The 25,416-nt window shown below is 40.2% G+C and overlaps 1 protein-coding gene across 1 annotated transcript in view; it reads right to left on the bottom strand.

Moving 5' to 3' along the window:
• The window catches only part of LIMA1 (LIM domain and actin binding 1), an 87,130-nt gene that overhangs the window by 40,312 nt on the left and 21,402 nt on the right, over positions 1 to 25,416 (bottom strand). Inside the window, exons 2-3 of the mRNA XM_058558288.1 lie at positions 17,745 to 17,885; positions 5,294 to 5,339 (exon numbers count right to left, since the gene is read on the bottom strand). Coding sequence (XP_058414271.1) covers positions 5,294 to 5,339; positions 17,745 to 17,863 — 165 coding nt within the window. The 5' untranslated portion in view covers positions 17,864 to 17,885. The remainder of the gene's footprint in view (positions 1 to 5,293; positions 5,340 to 17,744; positions 17,886 to 25,416) is intronic.

The following is a 25,416-nucleotide window of genomic DNA, read 5'->3' as shown; positions in this document are numbered from 1 at the left end:
CTTGGAGAATAAATGAGACTATATTAAAACATGTAGTATAGTATTTGACATAAATAGGCACCTGATAAGTGGTGACAATTATTATTAAATGGGTGGCCCTCCCTACTCCTCCAGCCACACCTCACAATGGTGATCAACTGCAGTACCTCGTCATCTCCCAAATCCTGAACTTCGGTTAGTCTCTTACAGTTCTTTCTACTCTTCCTATAGTCTCTACTGTTCCAAAGTCGGGGTCGGGGGCACAAAATAAGGTGAAATTCTAGTCAAAGTCTTTTGTATCAAGGTTTTAACTTTTTCCCAAGTATTTCCTAGAATAAGGCAGTGGGAAGTCAAGGAGGCTGCAAATTTTCAAGGGCCCCTTTGGTTGCTACACTACCACAGCCTCCTTTCTCAAGTGACATCCAGCATGCTGTTCATTCTACCCAGCAAGACTGAGAATCAGAGCCATAACTGGCTGCCTGAATCCAGATCAGGCACACCCAGGAGATGGAACACAACGTCCTTTCTGCAGGAGCATTTGACTTGGAATTGGGATAAATCCCAGATCTGTCACTCTGAGATGTATGACCTTGGATAAGTCCCTTCCTCTCTTTGGGTCTCAGTTATTCCACCTGTAAAATGAAGAGGCTGGGTCAAATGAGCTCTAACATTGAAATCTTGGCAGAAGAATCTTCATCTTAAAAGTAGGAGGATACAGCAGTGGGCTTGGAAACATGGACTACCTGGATGTAGGGCCTCCAAGGAAGGGGAGAAATTCTCAGAAAAGTGGAAGCCAGTCATTATGGAGATGAGTGCCCAAACAGCCCAGATTTCAAGAAGTGGCATATTCCATGCTTGAAAGGAACCTGAAAATATAACTGATAATGGTATTAATAGTCTGTTTCTGTGTCCTAGGTGTAAGTGGAAGAGGAAGAGAAAAAGAGGAGTAAATTTCTGGGAATCCAGGCTATCAGGTAACCCAATCCCACTATTTCTTAAAGGAATACATTACCCACCTGCTCCTGAATATTTCTCTAACTTGCATTCTACCATAGAATGTAAGTACCCTCACCTGGTCAGTCACTTCTATAAGTTTATATGGACATTTCTCCCTCTTCTTCAGGAGACAATTTGGACTTCTTACAAGTCTAGTGGATCTTAAAAGCAACCCTCTGTCATTAGTGGAAAAACTAGTGAGATTTGAATAAAGTCTGTAGTTTAATTAATAGTTTGCACCAATGTTAATTTCTTAGTTTTGATAAATGTACCATAGTTATATAAGATGTTAACATTAGGGGAAGCTAAGGGGACATATATGGGAACACTCCACACTATCTTAATAACTCCACTGTAAATCCAAAATTATTTCAAAATAAAAAGTTTGTTAAAAAAAAGTAACCCTGCCTCAACTTGATGTCTTCCTCTAACTATTGCTGTCTCTTACACTTCACAGTTAACGGTCTTGAAAGCACATTTCCACTTGATTACTTTCCATTCACTCTAATTCTACTACCAACGATTTCTTAGGTAGCTCCAAACAAGATCACCAATTACCGCTTTAAAATTTTCATTTCATTATCTCATTTTTAACTTACTATTTTTCTCAATTACAAAAGTAATTTAAAAACTTTTGGGGGAAAAGTCACGATCAATATAGGAATGTATACATGACCCGAATATATGCTATAATTCTCTTTATTTGACTTCCCCATCCCTCCCAACCAAGATATCCACTGCCAACAGTTTGGTGCACACACTCTCAATTTTTCCCCTCTTTTTATACACTATATATATTTTTTCTAGAAAATCATACTATACTTACTGTTCTGCACCTTGCTTTAATCGTTTAACGTGCTTTTGATATCTTTCCATGTCAACACATAAAATCTTAACCATATAATATAATACTATATATATTACTATATTGAATGTATGTACCATAATTTACCATTCCCCCACTGATGAGTATCTGCATTTTTTCAAAATTTTCAGTAATACAAAGAATCCTGCAATAAATATGCTTTTACGTTTATTTCACTTGTGAGTTTTTCCTCAATGATAATTCCTGGAAGTAGAATTGCTGGATCAATGGTATGAAATATATTTAATATTTTAATAGGTATTTCCTAATTGACTTCTCACTAAGAGTGTATGAGAGTTCATATTTCCTCACATACTGAATATTATCTATTGAAAAAAAATATGCCAACTGTTTAGATTACAATTTAAATCTCATGGTACGTTAATTTACATTTCTTTGATTATTAGCGAGGCTAAGCATTTTTTCCTATGTTTATTGTTTCTTCTTTAATTACCTGTTCACATCCTTTTACCTCATTTGCTAAATGCAATGGACACTTGTGCTTTATTTTATTTGATCTCTCTATAGCATTGGACCCTACTGACCACTCCCTCCTTTTAAAAATTCCTTCCATGGTTTTTGTGACACCCCTCTGTTCTTAGATTTCTTCCCATTTCGCTGGCTGCTCCTCAGTTTTCTTTATAGGTTTCTCCTCCTCTGTACCTCCCTAATATGGTGGGTTCCCTCAAGATTCTGTCTTAGGTCCTCTTCTTCACTCACTTTGTATAGTCTCTGTAGACGATGTCATCCACCTTGTGGTTTCACCTAGCAGCTGTCTGTTGATGACTTATAACCATAACTCTAGCCAGATTTCTCTCCTTACCTATCAACTCTACCTGGAAATCCTATCGGCATCTTAAACCCATCCTTATCTAAGGCTGAATCTCCCCTCTCCTCCCTTCATTCCTCACCCTTTAATCTGTTTCTTCTCCTGAATTCTCCATCTTGGTCAATGCGATAATTATCTTTTCAACTGTCAAATATGCCTGTTCTCACGTCTCCATGCTGTGTATAATTCTGCTTCCTCTGCCACTCCTTTGCCCCCTTGGCTTAGCTAATTCCTATTTGTCTTTTGGGCTCCATCAGGCACCACTTCTTCTAGGAAGCCTTCCTTGATGTAGCATCGTCCAGGTTATGAGTCCCTCCTAAATGCTCCTCCAGCACCTTGAGTATTTCTTTAATATGGTACTTATCACACTGGGATTATAAATTCTATTTCCTAAACTCTAAACAGTCCCTTGAAGGCAGGGACCACATCTTATTCCTCTTTGTGTCTCTGGCACCTGGCACATAAAAGATGCTCCCTAAACATTTGTCTATACCCGTGGTGTCAAATTCCGACATCCCACTGTCTTGAACCTAGTCCAATCAGGCCTTTATCCCATCACTTACAAACAGTACAAGGTGACCAACGACCTTCATGTTGCCAAATGTGATGGTTAATTCTCAGGCCATCTGTGTGTGTGACTCTGTTGATAACTCTCCTTTTAGAAATACTTTCTTCACTTGACTTCTGGCACTCCATTTTCTTGTTTCTACTGCTATTTCACCAGTTGCTCCCTCTCAGTCTCCTTTGCTGGTCCCTTCTTATCTCTCCAAACTTTAAACACCAAGGTGCCCCTGAGCTCAGTCCTCAGACCTCTTCTCTAGCTACACTCACTCCAGGGGTGATCTCATGCATCTCATGTCTTTAAACACCACTAATACTCTGATACACACACATCTCACCTCCAGCCCAGATCTCTTCCAATTCCAGATTTCTACATCAAAGTTCCTATTTGACATCTCCCCTTGGATGTCTTAACAAAGAATTTTACATTCAACATGTCCAAAACTGAGCTTCTAATATTTCCCCTTCTCTAAACTTGCTTTTACTGCCATCTTCCCTATCTCAGTTAATGGCATTTTTCCAGGTTTGAGCCAAAAACATTGCTGCCATTCTTGATTCCTCTCTTTCTCTCTATTGTCCGTATAAACCCTGACCACTTCTCATCACCTATATAGCTACTACTCCAGTCCAATCCATTATCATCTCTTGCCTAAATCATTGCAATTGTCTCATAATTGGTCTCCAGGCTTCTGCTATTGTTCTTCTAGTCTCTGCCTCCTCTTTTCAAAATTTAAGTCAGATCACTTCACTCCTTTGCACATAAACCCTTCAAAGGCCCTCATTCAATCAGAGTTAAAGTCCAGGTCCTCACAATGGCCCTCTATGACCCTGCTCTTCCTATTTCTCAAACACACTAAGAACGTTCCTGCCCCAGTGCATTTGCATGTGCTTGTCTTCTGCCTGAATCATTCTTCTCCCTGGTTCATGTCCTCAGATCTCTGCTCAAATGTTTCCTTAGCAGAGGCTTTCCCTGACCACTCTATCCCTCTTACCTGCTTCATATTGCTTCATAACTCTAATCACCACCTGACACAATTTCTATATTGTCTGTCTCCCCCACCAGAACGCAGACTCCATGGTGGCAGAAATGTAGTCTGTATTAGTGCCTAAAACGGTGCTTGGCACATAGTAGGTGCTCGTGAATCCTTGCTAAATGAATGGGTGGAAGGAGGAAAGGAACAAGGGGAAAAACAACAGGCAGAAGAGAGAGAAGGAGGAAAGAAAAGAAACCAGCAGTTGAGTGAAATGATGGTAGCTTTTTCTTACAGTGCACCAGAGAGGATCCATTTTCAAATTACAGGAAAATTAAGCCCAAGACCTGGTCAGCATCATCCCCTTAGAGAGAACAAATTGACAGGGGCATGTTATGGACTAATTTAAATAGGTTAGGTCCTGAAAACTGCCAGGGGGATGTTTTTGTAATGCTGGCCAAATTATAGAATTCTTGCCCAAATACGTGAGGCTTTTTCTTCCTAAGATTAAATCAGGTAAGATTTCAAAAGAAATACACTATCAGCCCAGCTGGAAGTTAGCCAGCGGGAAGAGTAGAGAATGGGTACAAGCAGGGAGCTTGTTCTGAGGTTTTAGCCTTTGATGGATCCTGCGGCTAAGAAACTTGCTAACTAGACTGGGTCAAGAAGTTTGCTTTAAACAAAGAACCCAGAGGATGACAATTGCACAGCTGCTACCATTAAAATGAGCAGAGCTATAGAAATTCCGGTTGTTTGATTTGGAAAAAAGGATGACAGCCCAGGAAGCCAGTGTCCCCATTTGAGCAGAAGTAGTAAGCCATTTTACCAACCTCAAGCAAAGCACTTGGCTTTCTTTCCTTCACTCAACTCAGGGAAAAAAAATAGGTTCAAAAGGAGAATCTCAGTGCAAAAATAAGATTCCCTGCACCTGAGCCAAGTTCTCCAGAGCAAATGGCTCACAGATCAGACCAGCTGGCATAAATGCCTAGCTGAGCTGACGTGGAACCCAAGCCCCACAGAAGCTGCAGGTGGCTGGGCCACACAGGTTCTGCTCATGAAGTCCCACAGGCCCTAGGGCTTCTGAATACTTACATTTCTTCTCTTTTCCATGTTTGCTTCCTCAGCTGCTTTCTGGTACCTTTGGAGAAGGGGGGGAGGGGAAGAGAATGTCTTCAAGTTAAACTTATATTTTTACTCTTTCAAAGAAAACCACTTATGCATACCTATTTCTGCCAGTAATTGTCTTTAATCAACTCTATCAGAAGAAAGAATCACGGCAGCCCTCATTTCCTGTGCTGTTCTCATCATCTGCTCTGATATAACAGAAAGATCTAAGTCGACGGGCTCAAATGCAGGGAAATAACTGGATAGAGAAGAAAATCCAGGGTTTCAGTCCCAGTTTCATCACTTATTAACTGTGATCTCTGGCAAGTCACTTAACCTCTCTAAGCCTCAGTTTGCTTATCTCAAAAGTGGCTTTATGTATCTAGTTTCAGGGTTGCTGGGAAGATTAAATGAGATCACGTATGTAAAAATGCTTTGGAATTAGTCAAAAGATACAGCATTGCATTAATCCTAGGACACACATTTCCCCCACATTATTTTTATTTATTTATTTTTTTCTGTGAGGAAGATCAGCCCTGAGCTAACATCTGCCAATCCTCCTCTTTTTGCTGAGGAAGACTGGCCCTGGGCTAACATCCGTGCCCATCTTCCTCCACTTTATAGGGGACGCCGCCACAGCATGGCCTGACAAGCGGTGCATCAGTGCACGCCCGGGATCTGAACCGGCGAACCCCGGGCCACCGCAGCAGAGCACGCACCTAACTGCTTGAGCCATCGGGCTGGCCTCCTCCCCTACATTATTGACTCTGAAATCTTATAATGCTCATCAGCCAAATGATGGAGAAGTAGTCACACTGCCTGTACATGTGTGAATTTAGTCTAAGTTGTTGGTATTGTCATTTTAGCTCAATTAAATGTATTTGATGGTACTACCCATGTTTTAAATGCCACTTAAAATATCTTTGAAGAGACTGCACTATGATATGGCATTTAAAGAAAAATTATTTTACTTTTTTATGTATAAGAGTGATATGTGAGAAAAGTCTATGTGCTAAGCAAGCACCGGTCCTTTTAATTCACAGTATTTTTTCTTAGTGATGCACAAAATAGTGGCACAGCCGATAGTCAGTGGCATCTTAGATTAGATAAACAAGCATAAATAATTTTATTATTTTATTATTATTTTTATCATTTTTATTACTTGGGTCAGAAGATCCCTGAGAAACAACTGAAGTCCCAAGGCTTTTCAGGGGGATCAGGTTTTCTCCATTTGGTGATGGAGGAGGCCTGGGAGGTCCAAGCTGCGGCAATTCTCCAGAACACCCAGCACAACCTTAACCTGGCTTCCTCAGAGCCTCTGAGTCACGCATTGAGGGCAGCACCATCACTTGGAGAATCCCCACCACGTACCTCTCCTCGGGCCTGCACGCCTAGAACTCAGCACCAAACCAATCCTAGAAAAGGGCACGTTCAAAGGGCCACTTATTCTCTGTCTTAAGCTAGAATTTCAGAATTCACAAGTCACTTGGGGAAGGAAAAGGAGGTGAGAGAAAAAGAAAAAGAGCAGAATGGGAAAGCGCCCTCTCTCTACCAAAACCAACTTTCAATTCATAAATACCTTCATAAACTCAGAACTTTCTTAGTGTGTGTATTACACAGAATAATCTCATCCAAAATGGCAGCCAGAGAAAAGTCCTGGTTCTGGCACCATTGTTTACCTGCTATGTAACCTAGGTTACATCACTTCATTTACTTGGGCCTCATCTACAAAATTAAGTGACTATATGAGAGGATTTCCGAGGTCTTTTCTAGTCCCATCACTGTTTAAATTTTAACAACCAGATATTAGAAAGCATCTCACTCACCAGGCTGGGTATTACTCTGCAACTGAGCAGAGCTTTCTAATAGGGTAGGGTGAAAAGACTTCCAAAAATTTCTGGGATTTCATTGACGATAAATAGGTTATGAGAGAAAACAAGATTAGAACTGCTATAAGTGAAATGATAAGCTGGAAAGACATTTGCAACTTATATTACAGACAATAGGCTAATTTCCCTAAAATACAAAGAACTCTTACAAATCAGTAAGAAAATGACAAACAAGTTAATAGAAAAATGGGCACACATATAAACATACAGTTCATAGAAAAGAATATCAAATGGCTCTTAAACAAGCAAAAAGGATATGCAATGTCAAAATGGAAATTCAAGGGGCCAACCCAGTGGCATAGTGGTTAAGTTCACACACTCCACTTATGCGGCCCAGGGTTTGCAGGTTCGGATCCCGGGCACAGACATATGCACCACTTAGCAAGCCATGCTGTGGCAGGCATCCCACATATAAAGTAGAGGAAGATGGGCAATGATGTTAGCCCAGGGCCAATCTTCCTCAGCAAAAAGAGGAGGATTGGCAACGGATGTTAGCTCAGGGCTAGTCTTCCTCACCAAAAAAAAAAAAAGAAAATTCAAACAACACTAAGAACATTTTTTACCTATCAGGTAGGAAAAAATTTTTTAAAAAAGTTAATATACTGAGGGTAAATTAATAAAACCTCTATGGAAGGCATTTTGCCCATTTTATAAAAATTACAAAAGCACAACTGTTATGATTTACCAACTCTGTTTCCAGAATTTATCCTACTGATATACTCACACAAGCACAAATGACTTTTATATTAGATTATTTGTCATAGCATTAATTGTAATAGCAAAAGACTGAAAACAACCTGAGTGTGCATTAGCAGAGAACTGGTAAATAAATTCTAATGTATTCATGCAATGGAATACTATGCAGCTATAAAAAGAACAAAGGGATGGTGGTGACGGTTGCTCAACAATGTGAATGTACTTAATGCCACTGAACTATATACTTAAAAATGATTAAAATGGTAAATTATATGTTATGTATATTTTACCACAATTAAAAAAAAAAACGAAAATAGTATGGTCTTGGCATAAAGACAGACAGAACAAATAAATCAGTGGAATAGAATAGAGAGCCTGGAAATAAACCCTCACATACATGGTCAAAGGATTTTTGACATGGGTGCCAAGACCATCTAATGTGGAAAAGACAGTCTTTTCAATAAATGATGCTGGGAAAACTGGATATCCACATGCAAAAAAAATTAGTTGGACCCTTGCCTTTTTACCATATACAAAAATTAAGTCAAAATGGATTAAAGACTTAAATATACAAACTAAAACTATAAAACTCAGAAAAAACAGGCAAAGCTTTATGACATTGAATTTGGCAATGATTTCTCGGAATGCCACCAAAAGCACAGGCAAGAAAAGAAAAAATAAATTGGACTTCAACAAAACCTGTGCATCAAAGAACACTATCAAAAGAGTGTTTAAAAGGCAACCCATAGAATGGAAGAAAATATTTGCAAATCATATATCTGATAAGGGATTAACATCAAAAATATACAATTTTTAAAAAAATAACAAATATAGGATAATATTGTACATGCTATTCTCCATCTCCTTTTCACCATTTTAGAACAGCAAAGTTTTCATTCAAGAAATATGTTCTAAGCACTAGAGAAAGAGTAGTGAAAGAAATAATCAATAGAGACATAGTTCCTGCTCTCTGACAGCTTACAGTTTAGACATTAAACACACAAGCTCACAAATATATCCAGTCATGTGCCGCATAATGATGTTTCATTCAATGCTGAACCGCATATAAGACAGTGGTCCCATAAGATTAATAACATATAGCCTAGGTGTGTAGCAGGCTATACCATCTAGGTTTGTGTAAGTACACACTACGATGTTTGCACAATGACAAAATCACCTAACGACACATTTCTCAGAACGTATTCCTGTTAAGTGACGCGTAACTATATATATATACATACACACATATACAAACATATATATATATACACACATACATATACACACACATATGGTGATAAATCCTTCAAAGAAAAAGAACAGAGTATTATTAAATAACCTAACAAAGAAACCAAATTGAGAAGGCAGGTGGGGGTGGTGTGTGTGTGTCAACAAAAGCCTTGCTGAGGAAATGACCTTTAGGCTGAGATTTGAAGTTTAACCAGAAGGAGTCAGCCAGGCAAAACGAGGTGAGACAAGCATTCCAGGCACAGAAAAAAGGCACACAGAAAGGCCCCAAGGCAAGAAAGCACCTCATGTGTATAAGGCACACAAAGAACTCCAGTGTTGCTGAAGCACACCAGGAAAGGGAGAGGGCAGGAGATGATGCTGGGAGGCAGGGGCTTTGTAGGCCACGCTAAGCATTTTGAATTTAATCGTAGGTACAATGAATGGTCATTGATATAATTTGTGTTTTTAAAGGAGTGCTCTGGATACTGTGGACAATGGACTAGAGGGGGCTGAGAATGGAGGTGGCATCAGTCAGTGATGATGCTGGCTTGGTCCAGGGTGGTGGCATTGGAGATAAAGAAAAGCGAATAGATTTGAGATCTATTTCAGAGGTAGAATCAACAGGATTGGTAACAAGGGAGGGAGAAGAAGAAGTCAAGAATGATTCCCAGGTTTCTAGCAGCTGAGTCGATGGAAGTACTGTTTACTGGGATGGGGAAGATCAAGAGTTCAGTGAGCCATGTTAACTAAAATATCCATTCGGCGGTGGCAGTGATTAGATACACGTGTCTAGAGCTCAGAAGAGAGATCTGAGCTAAGAATATAAATTTAGGACTTGTCTGCCTACAGATGGTGTTAAAGCCATGGAAGATTATGATATCATCCATGAAGAGTGTGTAGTGCGAGAAAAGGCCCAGAACTCGGTCCCGGAGACTCTGAACATTTAGCAGTCAGAAGAGGAAGAAGAGGTGATAAGACAGAAGGACAAGGATCAGACAGAGAGGTAGGAGGAAAACGAGGAGACTGCCAGAGAAGCCAAGAGAATCAAAAACGTGGGAAGGAAGAAGTGGAGAGAGGTCACGTAAGACAAAGGCCAACAAACGTCTCCTCGATTTAGCAACACAGAAGGCTTTGCTAACCCTGGTAATCCTCTTCCATTATAAATATAAATAATTAACCCACAGTCCTTGTACTGGACATTTGGATTGTTTCCAGTTTTCCACCATTACAAATAGCAGCTTTGGTGAATGTCCTCGTACATCATTTTTTCCCACTTGTACCAACATATCTGTCTGAGACAGTCCCTAAACATGGAAATGCAGAGGCACAGTGGATTATGGCTAGAAAGGAACTTAGACCAGGCCTTGAACTTGTGTTTCCACACCTCTTGGGTAATCATCTACAGTATATTACAGCAATAATACAATATACGAAAGCCAGAGCCAATCAGCAGACAGGTTTATTCTTAGCCAATTGTTCTCCAAGGCAAAGTATTTACACTGTGGTTAGTCGGTAAATAAGCTCAGAGGTTCCCTTCTCTTTACTGTCTTAACAGAAACATAGATTTAAAGAAAGAACATCAAAACAGTTTTCATCTTCAGTCCTGTCCCTCCAGCACTGAGGCATCCGTAAGACACAGGTGTATACTCGCAGGTGAAACTCCCACTCAAATATCACCACCTTTTTTTTGTAATGAAGTACTTGCTAAATGGTAGATACACGGGGAGAAAGGTTCTATACCACTGCTTTCTTTCTAGTCAGGTCCTTGGTACCTTTACATTTTATACTCTCAGAATGCTGAGACGCTGAGGTGCAATACTGAATTCAGTGTTAGACCAGCATTCAGGCCTCAGACTTTCCTCAAAGGCATTTAGAGCAACTAGCATTATTCTGACACAAAATGTGAAGGTTACTGATTTGGGGAGGAGGGGAAGGCATTCTGAAGATCCAAGTTTGAGGGAAAAAATATTTGCAATGAGATTTCTATAATTAAAATCTCATTCCTCTTCCCTTCCCAGATCTCGTCCTCCAGTCTCCTCTTCTTCACATACAGAATCTAATCTTGCAACTGCTCATCAATGCTCAGCTGTGAGGCAGGCAGCTGATGGAAGATGCTAAAATTATCTGGGGAGTAATAACAGTGTCTCAAACTTTCTGAGGCCAGAAAACAGAGTTCCTGAGCCATGACTCTTGCTTGTATGCCCTCAAATAGAGCAAAGGGGACACTGAGCCAAGAAAAGGAAAATGGAAACTCCCAAGTTTTAGGCAATGCATTTTCTTCCGGAAAAATTTCACCACTAAAATGTTACAGAGAAACAAAGAAATTAACCAGGGAGATCTGAGGGTCCATTTTTTCTTAATGAAGGGAGAAAAGTCACAGAAAACTAAATATAGACCCTGTTCTTTCCTGGGACTATAGAATGGGTAAAGTTACAAGAGTGGGAGGAGCTGTGACATGGGGGAAGGGATCTGTGGCTGGATTCAGCTCTGCCGCTATTTTGGGGTGTGGTCTTCAGTCATAATTGCTATACATCAAGTTCCTTATCTGTCAGAGGGATGGGACAAAGGTTAGCCAGATCGGTGGTTTTTAAACTCTTTTTGCTGCAGAATGTCTTTTCAAGTGATATCTTATTTAGAACCTAACATACAAAAGGGATCAAAGCAGGACTGCTGGGGTGGAAGGTCACAGGCTCAGCCCTTTAGATCTTCCCATCTTCCCAAAACTGGCCCCTGAGGTTCCTCTGAAGAACTCAATTAAGATAATTTGAAAACCACTGGGCTAGATTCCCTTTAATTCCAAAAAATATATGAGTCAAAGAGGAATCTTTTCTTTTTTTTTGCAAGGAGGACCAGCCCTGAGCTAACATCCAATGCCAATCCTCCTCTTTTTTGCTGAGGAAGACTGGCCCTTGGCTAACATCCGTGCCCATTTTCCTCTACATTATATGGGACGCCGCCACAGCATGGCTTAACAAGCAGTGCGTCGGCGCGCGCCCAGGATCCGAACTGGCGAACCCCGGGCCGCCGCAGCGGAGCGTGTGCACTTAACCACTTGCGCCACTGGGCCGGCCCCTCAAAGAGGAATCTTCTGCAAAGAAAACAAATTCCATCAAAAAAGTCAAATTTTAATTAAGTAAAAGATTATGTTATGCTGAAGTCAATGGTAGTGAAACCAAAGCTAGTCATTCAAATTGAGCCATCAATAGGACCTTCCTTACCTCAAATTTAATGATTCATATAGTATAGAGGTTTAGTAAAAGAAGTAAGTTTGTAGCTATAAAGTACTCATGAGACACAAGCTCTGATGCTAGAAAAATTACTCTTATGTACACATAAATGTAAAATGTACTGTTAACAATTAGCAAGTAAAGCTGAGCTAATTCTATGAATATCAGCCAGATTAAGCTTCCTCCAAATACCACTTTTATACTAGCCTCTGATCAGAAACCTCCTAAGGTTTCCTATAGTCTCTTAACTAGGCTTGTATAGGAGCTTGCTAGGATTTACTAATTCCAAACCCCATAATAGAAGGTGTTTCAAAATAAGAGAAAATCAAGTCACTAGGAGTTGAGAATAGAAATTTGTATATGCTTTGTATATGTATATAGAAATTTGTATATGCAGGATACAGTCCTGCAATCTGCTTTGGTAACCTACAGTAAGCAAACTTTAAAAGCCTTAAGCAATATCAGCAATATGTCTCCACTAAGTATGAAACCTGGAGAAGAAATCCAGGCTGATTCGCTGGTTTTCACTGTCTTAAGTTCACATCATGCCCTGCCCTACTTCCTGCGCCTTACCTCCTGTTGTTCCCCCTCCTCTGCAATGTCACCACCATCCTCCCAGCCTACCAAATAAAATTCTATTCATCCTTCAAAACCAGTTCAATGTGTTAGAATATATGCATCAGATTTCTTCTAATACTAGACAGAAATCAAATATTAACTTGGGCAGGTTACTCTCTACACCTCAGTTTTCTCAACTATAAAACAGGGATAATGTCCACCCCTTATATAGTTTTTGTTAGGATTAGAAATACAGTCATGTGTTGTTTGATGACGGGGATACATTCTGAGAAATGTGTCCTTAGGCGATTTCATTGTTGTGGGAACATCACAGAGTGGACTTACACAAACCTAGATGGTATAGCCTACTACATACCCAGGCTATATGGTACTAATCTTATGGGACCACCGTTGTATTATGGTCTGTCGTTGACTAAAACGTTGTTATGCGGTGTTTCACTGTAGTATCTACTTCTATCAAGAGTCTAGCATAGTGGCTGGCACATTGATCCCGATTAATGGGTTCAGGATTTACACTTTTGCATAATTGCCATTTGCCCTTACAATCTTCATGGAGAAAAGACAGTCAACCTACTATGCTATGAGAAGGTGACCTCTAAGGTCCTTCTGCACTTTCTCTCTGTGAGATTAAGAAGGCCCTTAAGACGACCAGCTTTTTCCAATTTCCTATTTCTTATCAGTGCTATTATAAGACCCAAATCCTCTATCTTGAGAATTGGCTGGGTTGGACACTGACAGAATAAAGGAGTGAGTAGGGAACTGAGGAAGGGGTGAGAGTGACTGACCAAGTTAGGTAGGGAAGGAAGTGAGGCCAGGAAGGGGACTGACATCCACGGCCTGGGTGTCCTAGTTTGGCCAAAGAGCAGGGTCAGTTGGAATAAGAGAGTGGAACAAGTAGAAGGCTCTAGTCAGAGAGGAGGTAGGTGTTCCAAATGCACATTTCAGGGATGGATTCTAGGTGATGATGATAAGGTTGGGACTGGACGCAGGGGCAAGGGAGACAACACGCAGGTTAAAGAAGTAGGGAAGATCAAGAAATTATGAGTCTAGGGTATCAGACAGGTCATTTACGTGGACCAGTGACTCTTCACTGGGGGCACTAGCAGCCCCCGGGGACATTTGGAAATGTGTAGAAATCTTGTTGGGATTTCTCCCCCATGCCTTTTTTACTTTTTTAGTTGTCACAATGTCATGGGGTGCTACTAGCATTTGGAGTAGAGCAAGATGATGAAGACCCTGCACAAGGAAGACCTGCCTCATCCAAAATGCCAATAGCACCCCCACTGAAAAACACTGAGAAGAGACTGAAGCTGGAAGCTAGTGTCCCCAAAGAAGGCAAAGAGCTTGGCCTGGAGGCTGGCACATCGCTACAATGAAGGGGAAGATAACAAGAGTAGAGTATAGTTAGATGCGAGCCTAAAAGCACAGGTTGAGAACTTCAGAGCAAGGCATGAAAAACAACAGACGGGCAACGGCAGTGGAGATGTAGAAGAGTAGCAACCTTGACTCCTGGTCCCAGAATCTTTCAGGGAAGCACGTGCAGAAAGAGCAGGCAGCCACCACTCAGAGACAGATGCACGTGGAGGGAAAGCCAACTTCAGTCAAAGAGAGGTGGGGCTAGGGAGGGTGAAAAGGGTAAGAATGTGGAGAAGTTTCTCTGCAAAACAGGGAGTTTCCAAGTCCCATTAATCACAACTCAACACTGTCTCAAATCCTTCCCTTCCTGTCCCTTCCTGCTGCCCTCCACCCTCAACAGCTTTCACTTGGGTTCTCAAGAGAGCCTTATAACTTGTCTCCACACTATCAATTTCTCACCTTTCCAGCACACCTTTTACACTGTTGCCAGAAGCATCTTTCTAAAATACAAGTCTGATCATGTCATTCTCCCTGCATGAAAACCATCAATTGTTTCTATTGTTTATCTAACTAAATCCTAAATTTGCCACGGCATTCGAGGCCTTCCATCATCTGGCCCTAACTGAACTGTACCAGTCTTTTCTCCCTTTTATATTTCTCCATGTCAGACTGCTTGCTTTCCTATTCCCTTTATTCATGTTCAGCTTCCACAATCCTTTGCTTGAACCTACCATAAACCTTATTCATTCTGCTTTATGCTCAAGTTCACTGCTTCGAGTTCATAAGTCCATCTCTTCCACGACCAGCGCTTCCTAAACTTCCCTGAAGGTAAAAATCACGTGGGATACTTGTTAAAAACATAAATTCCTGGGCCCCATCCCAGACACAACAAATCAGAATCCTTAGGGGAGAGGCCTGGGAAGCCATTATAGGATGATTTTAAAACATGTCAAAAAAAATCCTTGACATTCCTCCCACTAAAGGTAGAGTCAGGGGGCTGGCCTGGTGGCATAGTGGTTAAGTTCATGTGCTCTGCTTCAGCAGCCTGGGGTTCGCAGGTTCGGATCCCGGGTGCAGACCTACGCACTGCTTGTCAAGCCATGCTGTGGCAGGCGTCCCAAATAGAGCAGAGGAAGATGGGCACGGATGTTAGCCCAGGGCCAGTCTTCCTCAGCAAAAACAGGAGGATCGGCAACAGACGTTAGCTCGGGGCTAATCTTTCTCACACACAAAAAAGGTAGAGTCAAATTCCCCTCTCTCTTAATATGAACCAGCCTTCGTGACTCACTTCTAAGGAGGAGAATGTGGCAAAAGTGATACTGTGTAACTTCTGAGGCCAGGTCATAAAAGGCAACACAACCCCTCACCCTGACTCCCTTCCTCCTTTTTTCCCTCCCTCCTCCTGTCTCTGGACGCTTGCCCTTGGAACACAGCTAACCAAGCCAAGCAGCTACATGGAAAGGCCATGTGTAAGTGCTCTACCCACGGCCCCAGCTGAGATCCCAGATGATTGCCAGCATCAACCGCCTGACTTGTGAGCGAGCCTTTAGATGACTACGGCTCCAGTCTTTGAGCCACCTTGGCTGATGTTGATGCAAACCCTGCCCAAACTGGAGATGCACAAGCAAACAAATGTCATTACTTCAAGCCACTAAATTTTGGAGATTTTTTTTTTTTCATGCAGCAACAGATAACTGGAACACCACATTATTAATAGGTACTCCATGTGATTCTGAAGATGAAGGAAGTTTAGGGACTTCCTCTACTATATAAACTATACTCAACTATACTGTTAAATTCCTTGAGGTCAGGGATTAAGTCTTAATAACTTTCCAGATCTCAATCCCTTTTTTTCTCAAATATCTTTATTGATTTTCTTTTTTTGATAAGAATAATACATTTGACATAAAAATATAGCAATATAAATAATGTAGAAGGTAAAAGGGCTATGCAGTCTCACCCCACCTCCACTGTACCTTACACAATAACCAAGGTCAAGAGTGTGGAAGGGCAGTGTTTTCCACATAGCAGGTGCTTGATGGATTTGTTCTCGAAGAAAAGGTGACCTTGTAGATTACAGAAACCTCCTATTGGTATTTAGCTGTATCCTAGATACAACTCCCAGAATCACCGTCTTCAAATCTTTACCATCTTTCTTCTCTTAAATGTATCATAGCTTCCTATTAATTAACAAACTCTATTGGTGAGGTAAACCTACCACCTGCCCTAAGCTCCTCCCCACCACAGCATCTCCATCTGAGTGAAGTCAATGTGTTTGCTGTCCCTGGTATATTATTTACATATACCATTCCTTCTCCATTTTTTGAGTGCCTACTATGTTCCAATCACTGTGCTACACATTAGGGATATGAAATAAGCAGGAAAGGGACTCTCACATCAAAGAACTCAGGGTCCAGAGCAGGGGTCAGCAAACTTGTTCTTAAAAGGCCAGACAGTAAATATTTTAGACTTTGAGGGCCATACCGTCTCTGCTGCAACTCTGCTATTGTAGCATGAAAGCAGTGATAGACAACACACATTTGGACTTGGCTGTGTTCCAATAAACCTTTGTTCACTAAAATAAGAAGCCAGTGGGGGCCGCCCCGCGGCTTAGCAGTTAAGTGCGCAAGCTCCGCTGCTAGCAGCCCAGGTTCAGATCCCAGGCGTGCACCCACGCACCGCTTCTATGGCCATGCTGAGGCTGCGTCCCACGTACAGTGACTGGAAGGATGTGCAGCTATGGCATACAACTATCTACTGGGGCTTTGGGGGAAAAAATAAATAAATAAAATTATAAAAAAAAAAAGAAGACAGTGGGCTGTAGTTTGCCTATGTAGCTTGCACGTTCAACAGAACTTTGTGCAATGATGAAATATTTCTGTGATGTCCAATATGGTAGCCACTAGCTACATGTAGCTATTGGACACTTGAAATGTGACTAGTGCAACCGATGAACTGAATTTTAAATGCTGTTTAATTTTAATTAATTTAAATTTAAATAGCCACATATGTAGTGGCTACCATATTGGACAATGCAGGTACAGAGTGCACCTAACACTCCCTTCAACTAAATCAAAACTTGCCTCAAAACTCATCTCAACCAGAAAGCCTTCCTGACTAGCTTCTGCCCATGATGATCACTCTCTCACTCTTATTCTGTATTGAGTCCTAACTCCTATTCATTTTGGACTTATTGACATTTTGCCTGATAATTATGTGTTTATAATTATCTTTTGTGTTTGTAACTTTTTCCTTCCCCAACTAAGCAAAAATTCAAAGACAGAGAACATGTCTCCTGATTATTATCATCATCCTCCTTCTCCACAGTGCCTTGTATGGTGCTTCAAATCCAGAAGGTGCTCAATAAAGCCACTTTACCTGTACCTCCTTTACCAATTTCCCTGACAGGGGGTAATGTCTGCCCAAGACAGAGGGTGCTTTTGGATCAGAATCAGCACTTACTTGGAGAATCTTTCTGCAATAGCTGATGACTTATTCTTGTTGACAAGAGAAAGTTCTTTGGCCGTTACCCTCAATGATAGTGAAGTCCATTGCCGTCTATTAAATGGCGTTGATTCCATCTTGTCTCAGATACTGAAATACCTATGCAATAAAGCAAGTCAGAATATTAGACACAGAAGAGGATTCTCCAGCATCCAAGGACTGGCAGAGGTGTAGCGTAAGCAAGACAGCAGAGAGCCCTAGATCAGCAGACCACACTCTACCAGTTCTCTCAAAAACTGTAACCTTGGTCAGATGATTCAATCTTTGGGTTGTAGTTTCCTGTAAAATGAGGTTAGACCAGATGATCTCTAAGGTCCCTTCCAGTTCCACCATTTTATGACTGATCCCACTGTGCAAATATCAACTGGCATTTCCTTGAACTTAAGTCTGTTCCAAAGCCACATTTGGAGTGAAATGTTCCAGTCTTCTGAGTTACATCCCAGGGGAGGTACAATTAGCATCTCTGTAGACTCAGGTCCAAATTAGGTCCTACCTACATCCAAGTTTCTTTCGGCTACCTCTCTCCCCAAGCTCTGCAACACTGACCATTTAGTGTTGGGGAGAGAGTTGAGAACACAGCATGGTATAACATAAAGGGCAAGGTTAAGGCGAGATAGACTTCAGTTGAAATCATAACTTTGTTACCTGGAACAAATTATATAATATTTTCAGTTTTAGTTTATTCAGTTGAAAAAAGAGGATAATAGCTACCTTTATAGGGTTTTTGATGTGGATTTAAGGAGATAATATATTTAAAACACTAGGCGTGTTATAGTAGTATTAAGAGCATATTAAGTATAATATATTTGTCTTGGCTTTTGGTACAATTCTTATAATTTTAAAGACTTTTAACAATTGAGGGAAGCATAATACACTTTAAATTCAGGAGATAAAACACCTATACTTAAATTCTTTTCTAAAATCCCTTCAAGTCAAAGATTGCATAAAGCCATGCCCTTACATCACCTAGTCCCTATCCATTAAACTGGATTGTGGGGTTTTGCCCCAGTAATTACCAAAGGAGTTCTAACCTTTGTCCAGAAGAGGTAAGATTAGAAATGAGTCAATATTTTCCTTATTTGAAGAATGAAAAATATAGATAAAGTACTACTTGCAGCTCTCTTGACAACCACAGAGCATAACTGATCTGGTAGAATGTATGGTTCATCAGGTACTGCTTCCAACAACCTTGACAACAGCAGAACACACAGTGTGCTTAACCAAGCAACCTGGTCTTCCATTTCACACTAAAAGTCCTGTGATGCAAAGTAAGTGATAAGCAACCCTAAAAGACCACGCTACTTTTAACACATGTAGTACTTGTTCTTCCAACTAAAGCCTTGTCTGAAAACAATACTAGTTTAGCTGTTTTGGTTCATTTGTTTGTTTTTATCCCCAGGTTGGAAGGCAACATAGTACCCTCTAATGGTAAGGAGCTCGGAGACAGATGCATTTAAGTGGGAGTATTGGCCCCAACACTTAAAGCTGTGTTCCCTTCCCTAAAACTTAAATTTCTCAGCCATAATAATAGTACTTACTTCATAGTATCCTTATAAGTAATAAATAAGATAAAGAAGAAAAGACTCTACCATAAAATAAGTAAGCAACAAATGTTAGTTTTTTATATTATCTCTTCTCTTTGGATAAAATAACCTTAATTCTACACATGTTCTTTGAAGTAAACTTGAATGTATCAAATAATATATGATATTTATTTGTCTATCTGCTTTTCAGTTTGTAACCGACAGACTGACCAAACACTGTCAGCCTTTTCTATAAAAAGAAAAAGACACAGAAGCAACAAACAATTCAGCTAAACTTAGTTATGTAATACCACAATAATGACACTTTAAGCCATGTTTAGGAAATACTGACCAATACTTTAAGACATTATTGGTACAATTATGCTACTAACGTAGGTGTGGGTACAAATGTTGTCAGTTCTTCTACAGTGATCAATTCTGAATCAAAGAAAAAAATACAGAAGGTATGTTCTCAAATTTGTTCGTAAAAAAGGAAAAGCACTGGGGCCGGCCCCATGGCATAGTGGTTGAGCTCAGCATGCTCTACTTCGGTGGCCCAGGGTTCATGGGTTCAGATCCTGGGCACAGGCTTGCGCCACTTGTTGGCCATGCTGTGGCGGCAACCCAAGTACAAAATAGAGGAAGACTGGCACAAATATTGGCTCAGGGCTAATCTTCCTCACCAAAAAAAAAAAAGGAAAAGCATTAATTACTTGAGGGACTGAGTGTGATTAAAAAGGAGTTTAATTCCCAAGTCTTTTTTTTTTTTTTTTTTTTTTTTTTGGTGAGGAAGATGAGCCCTGAGCTGACATCTGTCGCCAATCCTCCTCTTTTTGCTGAGGAAGACTGGCCCTGGACTAACATCTGTGCCCATCTTCCTCCACTTTATATAGGATGCCACCACAGCATGGCTTGACAAGCGGTGCATGGGTGTGCGCCGGGGATCTGAATCCGCACTTAACCGCTACGCCACCGGGCCGGCCCTAATTCCCAAGTCTAACTCCATGGTTTTGATTACTCTCAGCCAGAAACCGAAGAAAAGAACTCTGTAATGGGTTACCCACAGTCTCTATGGTGAAACACAGAAAGTTTCTAAAAAAGCAAGTAATATAATAAGAGCCATGTTTGAAAAGATGATTCTGCATCAGTGTGTAACTTGACATGAGGGGAGAAGATTGGAGTCTAAATTACTAGTTAAGAAGATCCTAAAACTGTCTGAAAGGTAATCAAGGTTTAAATTAGAAAAGGTGGGAAGGGAAAGATGGAAAGAGAGATTTGACAGTTCTTAGAATACAATGGACTTAGGATAAGAGAAGGAATCAAAGCTGGCAACATCAAACTTGAATGATTAGAAGGTTGTCGATGCCATTAACAGAGAGAGTAAATATAGGAAGAAGAGGGAGAACAATGAGTTTTGCTTTACATCTGTTGAGAAATACCCATCAGCAAGAAAAATCCTAGTAATACACAACAGGAAGCTAAAATTCAAGTCTAAGGTTCAAAATTAGACTCTTGGCAGGAAATGAACATTTTAAAACTACTTATGTGAAGCACATACCTCACTTAATCCTCACAACCACTTGACAAGATTGGCTTTATTACATTTATGATGAAGAAACTGAGATTTAGAGATATTAAATAACTTTACAATGATCATTTAGCTATAAAGTAGCTGAACTGGGATTCAAATCCATATTCTGTTTGATTCCAAAGTCAATCTGTCACGGGTGTATGCCCTAAGTAGCTCGAAGGAAGTCTAAAGGTGCTTAACACTCCCTCAAGGTTGTTTTTCAGAGCCACGTTGGGAAGAAATACCAGAGTCAACTGGCCTGAACCAGATCGAGCCCCACTGCAAGGGCAGCACTTGTGCAGACAGCCGGAGATGACCAAAAGATGCCCTTTACTTCTTTTTAATACTAGACTCTCAGCCCTAGGAGGAGCCTAGGCTTTATTAGCATAACATGCGATGTATGTAAGAGCATGTTTTCAGACTGCAACTGCACCAGCTAATACCCGCCTCTACAAGTGATGACAAAACTTCCCTTTTAAATATTAATTCCCCACCCTAAATAAAAGACATCTGCTTCCCTTTGTTCAGGGAGCCATGACTTTGGAAATGATTCCATGTGGTCTCCTATTTGCTGCAAATAGGAGCTGTCACTCTACTTTGTGTGACAACTACCTCCAGCGGAAAGTCTGATTTTAACTAGCCAGGAAGCAAACCCACTTTGGTTTGGTAACAAATCTTCTTTCCACTACAAGTAATGAATAATGATTAAAACCATCACTTTTAGCAAAGTAGAAAATTGGGTAGCACAATCTCTGAACCACCTAGCTGCAAACCCATACAAATTATCTTTCAGTAAGAGTGTAGTGGCAAGTATCTTCCCAGAATGGTGAGCATCAGAGATAATCATTCGTTCCTTCAAAGAAACTTAATGTGACCTTGGGCCCTCATGAAATACTCTCCATTGTGAATATCTTGGTTTTCACGGGCTTGCATTAGGGGTGTGATATTCCCCCCACTTACCCGCTCTCTCTCAAATGAGAGTACCATTCTCAGACTTTAGAACAATTCTTTAATCCTAGAAATCCTGTTAAGAGTGAAAAGCGCATGTACCAATACCTGGAAAGACCCATCCAGGAGGAGGTATTCAGTCTGGGCTAAAATATCCTTGAATATTTTTTCCAGAGGCCCAGTGGACTTTAAGATCCAATCCATTGCATTGCCATATACAAACAATAACAGCCGCTGTCACTTATTGGGCACTTATTAACTTATTTACAACAACCTTGGAGACAGACTAGAGTTATTTCCATTAAAAAAATTGTGGTTCATTGAGGTCGAGTAATTTGCCCGAGGTCACACTGCTAATACATGGCCCATGCAGAATCCAGTGTTCAGACTCCAAAACCCAACCTCTTCAGTCACACGCATTCTGCTACTACTTCCACTGTGAGGAAAGAAAGAACTTCTGGATTGGTTGACAGTTGTATGCAAGAGTTAAAGGAAACGGATATCACAAAAATACCTCTAAGATTTTGAGCCTCAGAGACTGGAAGGACAGTGGTATAGCAAATAGTAATAGGATACATAGAAAGGGGAAGTATTTGCTAAGAAGGAAGATGTCTTCAGTTTTAGATACATATGGCAAATTTTTACATCGAAAGAGAAGCTTAGAAATTAAGCAATCAAATCCCCTTTTTTACAGTAAGGGAATGGAGCCACGTAAAGTTCCAATAATTTTCCCAAACTCACCAGCTAGTTACTATGAGAGCCAGACTTCTAATTCCCTGTTCAAAGTTCTTTTTATCACACCAGGTAGCTTGAAGTGGGACAGCTAAATATCCTTATGGGTAAACTGTAGCCTGGAGATTAAGATCTCTCGAACAAAGGTCCTTGAAAGTTTAAGGGTTGGGCAATGACTCACTGGGAAACTTGGCCCCAGGTATCTACTTCCTCAAGCTATTGCTTAGGGTGAGGTCTGTAGCTGCTCCAGGAAAACTACTCTAATAAATTCATTTACAGACTTACCCAACCAAGTGAACTGTCTCCCAGAAACTAGGCTGGGCCAAAGCAAATGAGCTGCCACTAATGAAACTCCTGTTCTTATACATCAGTCTCTCTCTCTCTGCCTCTGTCTCTGTCTCATCTCTGTGTCTGTCTCTCTCTCTCTCATGCAAGCACTGCTTTATTTTTTTTTTGCCTCCTAAGATGATTTCTTGTACACCAGGCATACTTCCTGAACATAGCCTCAAAAAATTAAAAAGAACAAAGTATAAACTCACTTGTTAAGAAAAAATGTTATTTTTTAGAAATAGATTGTAGAGTTTTAAAGTTTTTTTTTTTTTTTTACCAAGAACTCTTTCAGATTTGAATGTCAACAGGTAAAAGAGAGCAATAATTAAAAGAAAAAAAACAACCTAAAAAACTTCAAGATGCAAAAGGAAATTTTAAACAAAAGCAATACGAAATAGGTTCCCACATAATGTTTTTTCAGAATATAAACTACATTTATTTCTAAGGGCGTATTTTTGTACAAAAAATAGTGCCTAAATTCACATACTTGAAAAATTTTTTGGAAGTTAAAAGCTTTTTTTAACCTTTTATTTTGACATAATTTTAGATTTACACAAGAATTGCAAAGATAGTACAAAAGTTCCTATAATATACCTTTCACCCAGCTTTATCTTACATTATCACAGTACAATTATCAAAATTAAGAAATTAACATTGGTACAATACTATTAACTAAATTGCAGACTTTATTCAAACTCTACAGGTTTTCCACTAATGTCTTTTATCTGTTCTAGGATCCTACACTGCATTCAGTTGTCATGACTCAAGTCCCCTCCAATCTATGACAGTTCCTCTGTTTTTCCTTGCCTTTCATGACCCTGACACTTTTGACGAGTACTTGTCAATCATGTAGAATGTCCCTAATTTGGGTTTCTTCAATAAAAAGAACCAGGGCTCCTTGGAGAAGTGGTTGATTGTAGAGCTGAGGCAGGGCAAATACAAGATGAGCCTAGAACATCTGGAAACACTCAAAAAAAGTTTTGTTTTGTTTTTAAATATGATGTTTTCTGAACTTAGATTGAGGTTATAGAATTTTGGGAAGAATACTATAGAGGTGATGTGCTTTCCTCAGTGCATCATATCAGAGGGTACAAGATGCTGAGGTCTTATGACTGGTGATGTTAACCTTGATCACTTGGTTAAGGCGGTGTCTGCCAAGTTTCTCCACTGTAAAGCCACCATTTTTTTCCTTTAATAATTCATAAATATTTGGAGGGAGATACTTTAATCCTGTTCCTCCTTAAACTTTTACTGACTAATTTTAGCATTCTTGGGTGGATCTTGCCTTCGGCCATTATTACTGTGGTGTTCTAATAGTGATTTATTATTGTCTTCATTTCTTCTACATTTAGTAATTGGAATTCTTCTATAAAGAATTGTCCTTTCTCCCTCATTTATTTATTTATTCAAGTATTTATTTATTAGTATAGATTCATGGATATTTACTTTATTCCCTGGTTATAATAATTCCTGGATTATTTTATTCCCTGGGTTATTTTGTTTTGTTGCTCACATTGTTCCAGGTTTGGCCATTTGGAGCTCTTTCAACTTGGCTCTGGTGTCCTTTCAACATGCCACCAATTTTTTTATCTTTTAGTTTTTTTAGCACTTCCTCACTTTCTAGCGCTACAAGATGTTCCAGACCCATCTTGCCTTTGCCCTGCCCTAGCTGTGGAATCAACCTCTTCTCCAAGGAGCCCTGGTTCCTTTATTGGAGACAACCAAGATCTGGGCAGTAGGTGTGCTCATTGCTACTGAGATGTCATCGCTTCCAGGCTCTTTTAGGGGACAGAACCAGGAAATATACGTCTATATATTAACTCATGTATATACACAGATCTATATTTCTATACTTATCTCTATATTCACCTCTCTGTATGTATGTGTGTGTATATACATATATATATTTCTTTAACTATAAATTCATAGTGAGGGGCCGGCCGGTGGTGTAGTGGTTAAGTGCGCACGCTCTGCTTTGGCAGCACGGGGTTCGCAGGTTCGGATCTCGGGCGTGCACCAATGCACCACTTGTGAAGCCATGCTGTGGCAGCGTCCCATATAAAATGGAGGAAGATGGGCACCGATGTTAGCCCAGGGCCAATCTTCCTCAGCAAAAAGAGGAGGACTGGCACTGGATGTTAGCTCAGGGCTAATCTTCCTCACACACACACACAAAAAATTGAAAAAAAAATTCACAGCGATACTTCTGACTCCAGTCTAGCATCACAAGATTCATTCTAGTATTCCCTTTTATTTATTTGTAACTTATTTCTCTGATAGTGAGAAGCCTAATTCCATAAAATTTTGACATGAAGAGAGATCTAGAATATCCAAAATTATGCCATTACCAGTTTCTACTCCCTTGATACATCAAATATTTTTTCATTCCACCTAGAACATTATCCCTTCCTCAATCTATTCACCTTTCAAGACTCAAGTGAAAGACTACCTCCTCAAAGAACCCTTTCCTGAACTGCCCTAGCCCTATTCCCAATCAGCATAGGTCACTTCCTCTGCCTTATCATAA

The sequence above is a fragment of the Diceros bicornis genome, chromosome 17, assembly GCF_020826845.1.
Source record: "Diceros bicornis minor isolate mBicDic1 chromosome 17, mDicBic1.mat.cur, whole genome shotgun sequence".
Classification (NCBI taxonomy): Eukaryota; Metazoa; Chordata; class Mammalia; order Perissodactyla; family Rhinocerotidae; genus Diceros; species Diceros bicornis.
Note: the sequence above shows the minus strand (reverse complement) of the source record. Positions and strands in the feature narration are given on the sequence as shown.